This window comes from Salvia hispanica, chromosome 5, assembly GCF_029641045.1.
Source record: "Salvia hispanica isolate PSC_SH4W2 chromosome 5, Shi_PSC_v1, whole genome shotgun sequence".
In the NCBI taxonomy this organism is placed as follows: domain Eukaryota; kingdom Viridiplantae; phylum Streptophyta; class Magnoliopsida; order Lamiales; family Lamiaceae; genus Salvia; species Salvia hispanica.
Genome location: NC_142696.1, coordinates 18,633,419 through 18,645,648, shown reverse-complemented (window position 1 = coordinate 18,645,648; position 12,230 = coordinate 18,633,419). Strand labels below are relative to the sequence as shown.

General features: G+C 39.6%; 1 protein-coding gene and 1 pseudogene across 1 annotated transcript; one reads left to right on the top strand and one right to left on the bottom strand.

Annotated features, from left to right (window-relative positions):
* Positions 1-1,020: 1,020 nt before the first annotated feature.
* Positions 1,021-3,295, bottom strand: LOC125187541 (rop guanine nucleotide exchange factor 12-like). The gene is made up of 5 exons (XM_048084150.2): positions 2,704-3,295; positions 2,482-2,636; positions 2,320-2,394; positions 2,003-2,245; positions 1,021-1,934 (listed from the first exon to the last, which is right to left on the bottom strand). Exons 1-5 carry the CDS (start codon positions 3,116-3,118, stop codon positions 1,299-1,301), a joined length of 1,524 nt encoding a protein of 507 aa, XP_047940107.1. The 5' UTR covers positions 3,119-3,295; the 3' UTR covers positions 1,021-1,298.
* Positions 3,296-11,264: 7,969 nt separating this feature from the next.
* On the top strand, positions 11,265-11,894 carry LOC148926396 (uncharacterized; annotated as a pseudogene).
* The last annotated feature ends 336 nt before the right edge of the window (positions 11,895-12,230 follow it).

Here is a 12,230-nt window from a genome sequence, read left to right as displayed (position 1 = left end):
GGTTGGGATTAACTAAATAGGAAATAATATGTTAAATTATTTAGTTTTAGATGACCAATTATTACTACTCAGTAATTGGTAATGTTAAATAAGTGAAGTAAACAACTTAATTTCTTGTTTAGGATACTACTTCCTCCGTCCCACTTTAGCAGTCTCAGTTGAGTTGCGCGCTATTTTCAAGAAATTTAAAAGAAAGTTGGCAAACAAGATAAGTGATTAGTGAGTCACATTTTTATATGCTCCCTCCGCCCCACAAAGATGATCTCACTTTGACTGGCACAGGTTTTAAGAAATGTAGTGAAAAGTCAGTTGAAAAAGTTAATGGAATGTGAGTCATGCTTTTATATATTAGTTTTATAATAATATGTGAGTAAGAATGAATTAATAGAATATCGGGTCTATTACCAAAAATGGTAAAAAGTGAAATGAGACAAATTTTGTGGGACGAACGGAAATAAAGAAAAATGGGAAGATCTTTGTGGGACGGAGAGAGTATATATTAGTTTATAATAAAATGTGAGATAAATAGAGTTAGTAGATAGTGAGACTTATTACTATTTATCAAAAATTCAAAATGGGACTTTTACCGTGTGACAGACAAAAATTAAAAACTGAGATTGCTGAAGGGATGTAGGGACTAGAGATTAGTTTGTATTTCTGTTTAAAAACTAATAAAAAAAATTAATTACCAAGAGCTTTGCACATAATCCAAATTAGCCCAACCTATATGGAATTTTGTTCATTGAGTAGCTACAACTTGAAGGGAAATATATTGGACGACCGACTCAGTCTTCTTTCAAATTAACACATTCCACAAATTAGCCCAACTAGGAAATTTAATTGAACTATGTAGTATAGGAACTATTCATGCATTGGATCGATTTACATAAATAAAAATAAGATCAACCTAGAGAAATATATTGAACTATGTAATAGGAACTGCTCATGCATTGGATCGATATACATAAATAATAATTGTGATGAATATATATGCAGGATTTGATCAAATGATGCAAAATATTACACAACAAATAAGAGTCTCTTCTGGTTTGTAATTGGCTAGCTTAGAACATGTTTACATATATCATTGGTGCCTGCTCTAAACCAGAAAGATAAGCTTACAACAATAGTTGCACTCTTCTGTACAATGAGTTGCTTGGATAGTTAAAATCCATTTCTTTGTGGTAACATATGAAAAAGTTGAAGAAAGTAGAAGTTTGATTAGGATTTTAGTCCCTCTAAGTTAATGTTATATATACATACATAAGTCTGAAATTGAAAGCAAATGAGATTCAGCACTAATGGCGTGAGGAGGGACTTTTCAGGCCACTCAAGGTCTCAAGCTTATCTAGGAATCTCTTGTTAGTGATAATGGTGGTTGCCTTGACGGGAGGAGGAGCATCGCCATTGGCATTGGCATTGGCATCAGCATCGGCATTCTTGGTGTCGGGCTCCCAGCCCATGAAATCCAGCAGCGTCGTCTTTGCGTCTTCCTCGTCCGCGCCCCTAGCCTGCGAGTCAATGTGCATCACGTCGTCTATTCTTGAGAGCACGGTGAAGGCCAGGCTCTCGATGATTCTTGAGTAGCTCTCGAGGATCGCGTGCCCCACGTTTCTGTTGTATTGGATCTTGCTTATGTCTAGATCAGATTGAGGGAGCCCTGGGAACCTATGCTTGAGAATGAGCAGGATTGTCTCTGCTCTGTCTTCAATGATCTCTCTCTTCTCCATGCTCACAGCTGATCCCCAAGCAGACTTGTTGTCCTTGGCATTCATCTTCCTCTCCCATATCACCACCGATTGCTCGATCTTGTTCTTCAGGTCAACGATCTTGTGCTCCGATGACAGGTCCACCGACTGGAGGAACACGTCCGGGTCAAAGAAGTCGTCCGTGATGCTCTTGTACATCGCGTCCCCGAGGCTCGCTCTCCCGTTCTGCACACACCACACCAAATCATGCAACAAATGTATATGTAATGAATGCCTTAAACTACCAATCCTACCTTTGGAAGAGCTTCTATGTAGCTCTCTGGGATCTCCATCTCTGTCAAAACCTGCGCGTTTATTGCCATCGCTGCCTTCAGAACTTGCTGCACGGAATCCTTCTGATACTGCAGCCATTTTCTCGTAACCTCGGACAGGCCGTTGGGAGGCACCTTAGGTGTCGGGATCCACCATTTTTCGTTGTTGCTAGGTCCCTTCTCGTAGTAGAACTCGTTCTGGTCCTTGAAGTTGTCCAGGCAATCCTGTTTCGTCATCGCAAGAATCAATGTCGTAGAAAATTGAGGAATTGATGACGATAATAATTGGTCTTACTTACAAGGAGCATGCCATCCAGCTTCTTTAAGGCAGGAACATTCATGTGAAGGTCAGTTCTCTGTCTTGTTATCATGATCTGGTGAGGAGTAGTGAAGCATGTGTTTAGCTTTCAAATACAAGAGACAAGGAAAGGAGGAGAAAAAGATAATAGTGAGGAAGGAACCTCCATGTTGCTACCATCTTTAGCCTTTTGTTTAGAAGGAACAAATTCAACAATATGATCAGTGACAGATAAGAGCCAATCAATCTCTTTTTTCCACCTTGCCTTTGTGTCTGGTGCCATTGGCTCCAATCTCTTTTGCTCTCCAAATGCAGAAGCTGAATTCAATCAACATGAATTATGTTTTGGAGAGATATATAGTTGTATGGATTGAATTTGAAGTACCTGCTAAGTTTGTAACAGCGTTAGACAAAGCCAAAGCCGAGGAGACGCCTTTTCCACCCCCGGACATGTCCTCTCCTAGAAGCAACTTTGCAAACTTTTCCTTCATCATGTCCAGATCTGTTGGGGGCCCACGGGGCTGAGGAGCGGGGGGTTCGCTGGGAGGTGGGCGGGATTGGGAAGGCTCAGCCCGTTCACTATCAGAAGATGGAGGGACGGGTTGTTCCTGCTGCTGGTCATTAGGATCGGTGAGGGGGCTCGAAGCCTGGCTCTTGGAGAGGCGATCGCTGGGCGTGGAAGGTCCTCCATTAGTCTCAATGACCAAACTCTTAGTTTGTCTGATCCCATCAAACATGCCCTTAAACTGGCCGAGCTTGGCTCGCAAATGCTCCTTCTCCTCCTCTAGCGCGCGCACCATTTTTGCGTTTTTTAGTTTTATTATCCAAGCTCGGACCAACCACAACTTGTTAATTTTTGTTTGCTTCTCTCACAATAATCTTGGATTAGAGAGATGATTGATTGATTGTTGTGCAGTTGGGAGCAAGGATTTAGGGGGGAATGAATGTGTTGTTGGTTTGTGTTTATGTTTATGGTTGTGATTATTATCAAACTTTGTTTTTCCATTGTTGTTTATGAACGTGAGATGATGTAGGAACGTGGGGTGCATGTTACAGCTAATTCAGATTAAGACAGCTCATTTTTTTAGGCCTTCTATTCTTGTGATTTTTATTTGTAATTCTAATTATGTTTTTCTCCATGGTTTTACCCATCTTTGTAAAACTAGTGGTGGTTTTTGGTTTCACAAGATTTGTGCTTGAGGATAGGCAGAGAACCAACAATTTTTTGCAGCATCTAACTCCACAAGCTAAATAAGGATCATTTTAAATTATTGATGTTATGTTACAAATCTAAAGTTATATTATCAAATTGTTTACCTTTAGATTTTTTTAATCATGAACTAATTTTTGCCAAGTACTACAATGCTTCAAAATTTTCGATGCACCGAATAATTAAAGAACTATTTCAACTTTAGCATATAAAAAATAAAAAAATTGATAGGGATGGATTTGCATAGTTTAATTCAAATTAGGATATTACCTTATCAGAATCTATCAATTGAAAATTTCTTTAAGTATTTGATTATTATGAAAAATATACTAATCTTTTTGAAAAGGTCGTACTTCATTTGATACGGAGTACTATTAATGATGGATAGCATGAATCAATTTGAACCATTTGATAATGACATATCAATATAGATGGACAAGATTGATCAAGTTAGTTAAGTTTGGTTATTGAACTTAATGTGCAGTTGGGAATTCGAGCTGCGTGTAATTGGATCGAGAGCTTGGGCTTGCTGGTGCTGATCAAAGAGGTTCCAAGGATCCGAACAAAACATACCGTTACATTTTGTTCATCAAGAGGGGAAGAAGCATCTACATTTCTTGTTCTTGATTTCAAGAGAGAATTAAATTGATTATTGTATGTTGCGATATCATAAAATCATAGTAGTAGTAGTTAATTTTCGCTCGTGGATGTAGGTTCTTGAATCAAACCATGTAAATCTCCTTCGCACTTCATCGTTCTTGCTTCTTCTTCAACCGTTTGGAATTCATAAAAGTTCAAAACAGTTCATAAAGTATTCAAGTTTTGTGCATAAAAAAATATCTCATTTTTGTTTGTCTATAATTTAAAGTCCTGTTTATTTATTTCCCTTTCTTTGTAAATGGGCTTGACTAGAGTGGTTAGTAAATTTTTTCAATTTTAACCAAAACAAAAATGTCGGCTAATCGACTAAGAAAAACATTCTCCCCTGGTCTATTAATTGATCGGTTATAATTCATTAAAACATAAAAATGCTTATAATTATAACCAAACCGTTCTATCTTATGTTACATAATAAACGAACATAAGATAATTCAAAAAGGTAAAAGAAAGGAGAAAAATGAAAACAACAAAATACTAGTATGACTTTGTGTAAAAGGCAAAAGATATCCACTAGGCTAGATTAAGGGTGGGTATCGAAAACGTTGTATCGTGTATCGTATCGAAAATATCGATATGAAAGAATTTCATATGATATCATATTGAAAGTTTCGATATATCGAATTTCGATATATCGAACTTTCGATATGGATAATATCAATATCATTATCGTATCGATATTTCGATATATCGTACTGAAATTCGATATATCGTTAAGAACGATATATCAAAGATCGCTACTATATATCAAAATATCGTTATCGTATCGAATACCTGTATATCGAAAAATATAATTTCAAAATTGAAAAATAACACAAAAATTAAATGGATTTATATATATTTATAATTTTAAACTTCAATATGTATTGAATTTCAATATGTTTCGATATATACGATGTATATCGTGTATTCGATATAAAACGATATATCGAAAATATCGATATATATCGTATATTCGATATAAAACGATATATCGCGATATAAGGAAATTCATATCGTTATCGTATCGAAAACTTACGATACGGTATCGTACCGTATCGAAAATTACGATATATCGAAAATTCGATAATTTTTCGATACGAGTGATATATCATTTTTTCGGTATTTTTCCCCAGCCCTAGGCTAGATGAGAGATTTTAATATACTACTAGTAACATTTTTATTTTCAGTATAGAAATTGAAACAATTCTAAAAGACACTATTTTTTCTATTTAATTTTTTTCCTACTTTATTATTTCACACTTAGGTGTGATTGGTAGAATTGATGAGGTTTTTATAAGTTTACAGAGTGGGATTGTCTTTTTCAAATTGTACATTGTTTGGTACAAATTGCCCAAATTAAAAAAACTCATTAACTGTGTGTTTGGTACAAGCCTTTCTACAAATTGCCACAGGTGTAAAATGATAGAAAATGACAATGTTGACCCTAAATTCAATAGTGAAATGTCCAGCTGCCCTTGTTCATACTTCATCTGAAAAAAATGGCGGCTACAACCTTCTCTTTCGCGATGGCCATCGCTTCTCTCGACCACCATGATCTGAGGCGAAGTGGCGGTGAGCAAATGGATCAATATAAGCTCCAATATTGCTCGTTACAATCATGGCAACACATTCTTCTCGTCCTCCTTCATCGCCTCCACTAGGCTGTCGAGCACGTTGTGCTTCGCCTCCAAATGGCCTATCTGGAGGCGGGTGTGGAACTCCTTCAAATTGCCATGGTTTTTGAAGGCCATTTGCTATTCAAAACTGCTAACTGCTGCTTCCGAAGCCAAAAGGCCATTCGCATAAGCACCAGAGTAACCAACCAGTTGATGAATAGCCTCCAGAAACAGGTGGTGAGGGTTTTTGGAGTATTCACTAATCTCAGCACGCACCTTGAGGAGCTGTGGAGGGAATATGATACGGGCACCACCATTGCCTAAGTCATTTAGTTAACCATGTTTTCCCTTTCAGTTATTGCATTTAGCATAGTATTGCATTTTCCCATTTCCTAGTAGTGGATAGAATAACACGTTTCCATTTCATAGCAGTGGTTAGTTGACAGCTCTCTATAATTGTGTACTCTTCATTGAGGCAAATTAATGAATCAACTGATCTCAGTTCTTATATCTTTGAATTTCCTTTATCATATCAATTCTTTCTTGAGCTTTTATTAAGGAGTAAGATCCTACTCTAAAGGGTCCATCCGTAACAATTTGGTGCTTTCATTGCCAACTCTCTTTGCCATCATGAACAAATCTACTCCTCCACCAAAACAATCCTCCACGACCAGCCATACCACTCCTCCAACCACGCAGGTTCAAACACCCCCCTCCCCCCCCACACCCCTCCTCACCACTCGGCGTCGTCGTCATCGGCTTCCCCTTCGCTCCAACAACAACTGGATAACCTCACCCTCTCCACAAATATGAAACTTGACTCTCTCGCCTCCACCTTTACTCACAAGATTGACCACCTCCTATCTCTTTTACCCACCGACACTCCCAACCCATCACCTTATAGTCGTCCTCAATTCGGGTCATTTCCACGTGTTCAACAACCTGTTTTTATACCACTGTTCGACACACATGATGCTAATGCTATTCGCGGGCCCAACATTCGCCTCGACGCCCCCAAGTTCGACGGATCCGATCCCAATGGATGGATATTCCGTGTCGAGGAGTACTTTGAGTTCTATACCACATCCCAGCCTGATCGACTTCGTTTGGTCGGCCTTTTCATGGAAGGAGTAGCCTCCCAGTGGTTCCGATGGGTTCACAACAACATTGTCCTTAACTCGTGGGAGGATTTTGTGTCGCAAATTCGCTTGAGGTTCGATCCACACCATTTTGAAGACTATTTTGGTGCTCTCTCCAACCTCAAACAAACTTCATCCGTTGCAGCATATCAATCTGATTTTGAGCATCTCCTCAACAAAGTTACTGGTGTTCCGGAGACCACCTTGCTCTCTGTATTCATTGCTGGACTTCAACCATATCTTCGCCGCGAACTGCATCTCTGGCGCCCCTCATCCTTATCAGCGGCATTTTCTGTAGCCCGCGAAGTTTCTGCCATACAAGTGGATACATTTTCTGCCCTCGCGCCTGAGCGCAGCTCCTCGTCCACACAACAGCCTGCTACATTGACGAGTAAGGAAATACCACTATCAAATGCAACTCCTGCGCATTCAGGGAATAATATTCGCCGCATTACTGCTGCAGAGAAAATGACCAAAGACGCCCAAGGTCTTTGTTATTGGTGCGACCAAAAATGGTCACGCACTCACCGGTGTCAATCACGCCTCATCCTTCTCCTTAGCAATGATGAGCATGAGGAGCTTATGGCTGATGACATATCCCTCATGAATAGCCTCTCTACTGCCATACAACCACGGTCTCTCCGTCTCAAGGGAACCATCCACACCACTCCTGTCCACATACTCATTGATGGAGGGAGTAATCATAACTTCATTCACCCACGTTTGGTGGAGTCCTTGCAGCTTCCAGTTTAGCTTGTCACCCCTTTTCGGGTCTATGTTGGAAATGGTGATTCTCTTAAATGCTTACAACAATGCCCCAAAATACCATTAACTCTGCAAGGATCCAAATTCACAGTAGATTTATTCGTTTTGCCCATCCATGGTTCGGATATAATACTTGGCGTCCAATGGCTACAAGTGCTTGGCATGGTCGCACACAACTATGAAAACCTTACAATGGAGTTCGATTTGGAAGAAAACCATGTTGTTCTACAGGGAGACACCTCAATCCCAAGCCTTCACCTTGAGGACAAGGTGGTTGTCGAACCGGGGGAGAATGATACGGGCACCACCATTGCCTAAGTCATTTAGTTAACCATGTTTTCCCTTTCAGTTATTGCATTTAGCATAGTATTGCATTTTCCCATTGAGTAAAGGCCAAAATTGATCCTAAACATATGACAATTTTACCTTTGTGGTCCTAAACATTATCTTTTGGATTTTTTGGTCCTGAACATATAAAAATTTGATCATTTTGGTCCTCCATTAATATTTCCGTTAAAAACTAACGGTCAACGGGTTTAATCCCGATTTTGACCTAATTAAATATCTAATTATTTTTATAAATATTCTTTTAAAATCCCCTTATTTCTTCCGATCCCAAAAACGGCGAACCCGTCGACTCCTCCGCCCAGCTCCCGTCGCCCTCACACCGGCAACTGCCGGAGGCAAATTACTACTCCCTCCATCACCATCGGTCAAACTCTCTCTCTTTCTTAACCTCTCCTCTTCACCCACAAGAACAAATCCCCAATTCGGAGGCGGTGAAGAACATCGGTGGCTGTTCACGAACAGCGGCGGCAGTTTCTGGTTTGGAGCAGCGGCGGTGTCCCTGACCCCGACGAGCAGCGAACAGCGGCGATCTCCGCCGGGGTGGACAGTGACGGAGGCTGCTCGGTACAACAGCAGAGGCTGAATTCGGACAACCGAGACAGGGGGTTAATTCTATTTTGGTTCTAGGATACGTTGCCCATTCCATCTTAATATTGCATTTTTTTAGCTAATCAGTGTGTGAGAAACGCATGTCTGTCATGCATCTTTCTTTAATGAAACGCATCAGGATTACGCGTTTTAAAAGACGCATAAGAGTTTTACGTTTTCCAATTTTTTTAAAATTTTTTCCAAAGACGCATGACGCTTATGCGTCTATAAGTAAGACGCATAACACACATGTGTCTTTAATTTGAATTTAAACACAAATCCAGAACTCAGACGCAGAACGCACAACGTGGAAAAAAAAAGGCAGTGGCGATTCTTGGCGATTTCTTCTTCCAATTTTCCGTTTTATTTCGGTAAGTTTTCTTCAATCCTTCAACATTCTTCACTTATTGGTTGGTTATTGGCTTTTTTGTTTTGGTTTTAGGTGATTTTGTAAATTAGGGTTTTTGATGAAATTGTTCAATTAGTCCGATGATTTGTTGTTTTGTTAATTGTAACGGATTTTTGTTGATGATATGCAAGCAATTGATTCTCTATGTTTGTGAAATTTATCCAATTATTGAAGTTGTGAAATTCATTGAATTAGTGAAGAATGATTGTTGAATCTTGAGATTTTTGTTAAGTCTTTTTGTCTCCAATTTATGGACGAAATTCATAAATTAATGTGAGGAATTCATCTTACATTGGGTTGTTAAATTGAGTGGATTCTTAATTTATTTGTGGGATAGGCCCCTAACCATTATGCCTTCAGTTGCATAGTATGAGATAAAAGTTCTACTAAAGTTTGTCTATTATTGGAGCAACTGTATTAAACAAGCACACTAGAATGATATCTTGTAGTTATTGTTTTGTGAATTATTTGTTTGTAATTATTGTTTTGTGAATATCTTGTAGGATTAGATGACAACTTCAAGTTCTAGAGGGAAATTGTTATATGGACCTGAAGATCCGTCAGTTCTATATCTTCAGAAACAACACATATCAAATAAACTATTGACGGAAGGCACATCACATATTTTCAAAGTTCGCCGGACGGAAAGTAAGACATGAGATGTGGATATTCATGTCAATGTGAGGCATTGGCTTAACATGTTTGGTTTTGGAGGCGTGATCAAATATGGGAAGTCGATGAAGGTCGACAACAAGCTTATTACTGCTTTGGTTGAGCGTTGGAGGCCGGAGACACATACTTTCCATCTACCGGTTGGAGAGGTGACAGTCACCCTAGAAGATGTGCAAGTCCTGTGGGGTTTGAGAGCGGACGGTCGTGTTTTCACAGGTTGTGATCATCATATCGGATATCCCGATTGGCCCAGCAAGTGCCGATATTTGTTGGGATGGATACCCGATGCAACATACGAGACAAAGCAAGGCGGTATGCTAATGACCGCTCTGATCAATCAAACGAGGATACCTTTGGGTGATGGGCTACCTGATTATGCCATGCTTTAATCTTGTTAGGAGGACTAATTCTACCAGACACCACGGGGTGTAAGATTCCTTTTATGTGGTTGAATGCATCTGAGGATCCGGACGAGGTAATCAATATTAGTTGGGGAAGTGCAGCTTTATTGTACTTGTATCATTATCTGTGCGAGGCTTCCGTTGACAAGAGGAAAGAGTTGGGCGGGCCTATGATTCTTTTGCAGCTCTGGGCATGGGAAAGAATGCCTACATTGAGGCCGTCGTTTGTAGTAGCGCCTGTGCACGAGCCGTATACACCATGTGGCGCTAGGTGATATATTTAAACATTTATTTGTTTATGCATCTTGGGTTTTTTTGACATTAATTTTATTTATAGGTGGAAAGGAACTACTCAAATAGGAAATGCTCCTATGTTTTCGGTGGAGCATTACCGTGATCAGATATCCTTGATTACACCTGGCCAGGTGAATTTCATTTTTATGTCAACTTAATTTATGAATTTATTATTTTGTTAATTTGGCCTTTGTATTGTTGGTTTGTAGTTTCTGTGGACACCATATGTGGATCGCATTACTGCCTGACTATTGCAATGATGCGAACCAATGCTCCATGTGTGACACTTATTTAGTGTGTTGGGCCTATGTCTAGGCGCATGAGGCTGGACGAGTGGACGAGTGCGCAGACAATTCAATCGGTACTAGGAGATTCCTCAATCGGTCGATAAGTTGCTCAAAAACGCTGATCATTTGGGTAAAAATGATAGGCGTGGTAAGAAGGGTAATGATTGGGAAAAGACGCATCAGTTCTTCATTGGGGAGTGGGACATGAGGTATGAAAGGTTCCAGACAACCGTAGATGCCGCGACGATGTCCATAAACATCCCATTGAGTCCGGGATATATGGCGTGGTATAACAAGATTACAGTGACGTACCTACCTCAACCGGGGGGGGGGGTACGGTCAACTGCTGGGATGAACGAGTCGGCTTCTTCGATGAGATTATTTGTAAGCTTGTGATATTAAACTATATGCTTTCATGTGTTATATACGTATTGATATTTGTATGATTTTTTTTTATCTAGGTTGAGGGTTTTCAGGAGATTTGGCATATGTCTACTGAACAAGAAATAGACCCAAGAATATGACGATTTTGTAAAATCGCTAGGCATGTCCTTCAGTCTACGAACCACGTCGATGTCATGGAGTACCCGGCTTCCCAACACCACGATGTGGTCATACCTTTTGAACGACAAGACATTCCACCACGTCGAAGTCATAGAGTGGGGGGTGCTCGAACTGGTGGACACAATTACACAAAACAGATAAGGATGTCGCAAAAGCATCCCGATTATGTGCAGCCAGAGCCTATGAATCCTGAGTATGACCCACCTCAATGGTCTTTCTATCCAAGTCAGGAGTCGCAATCACAGTGGGGGCGTCCCCTCTATTCCCCAAGCCAACCTGAGCCTAATTGGAGTCGTCGCCCCTACTCACAAAGCCAAAATGAGCCGCAATGGAGTGGAGCCTGAGCATCAGTCGATTCATACTTCCAAAATTATCAGTTTGTGGCTCCTCAACGAGTTGAAGAAGAGGATGATGATGAAGGAGAAGGAGAAGGAGAAAATGAATTTGAAGAAGAAAATGATGACAGAGAAGAGGAAAATGAGGAAGAAGAGGTTCAGAACATCCATGTACAACCTCGACCAGTTGCGGAGGGTTCATCACGCACCGGGGTTGGGAAGTACATGAACAAATTAATGAAGAGATTATCAACCAGGAAAAATAAGGGGATTCAACCGTCGAAATACACCCCATCGTCATATAAGTAGCTCATTATGGAAGAATGTAATATTATGTTAATTTTGTTTACTTGCACCTTTTTTTTTCCCCTTGAGTACTTGAGTTTTTTCTTGAACAGGTTTTTCTTCGTATATTGATGTTTTGTTACTTGATTAACATGTTTATGGTGTCATATTTTTAGATGAATTCTTGCCAAATTTTTTAATAACTAATAAGTGTGGAAATGGCTAATAATAGATGCCACTTTGAATAATAAAATATTGTTCTTTCATTTTTTTTAACAACAAATATTAGTAGTAACAACACATATAATTAATTAAATAAAATATACAATGATCACGTTCATATAAATATATAGCATACAT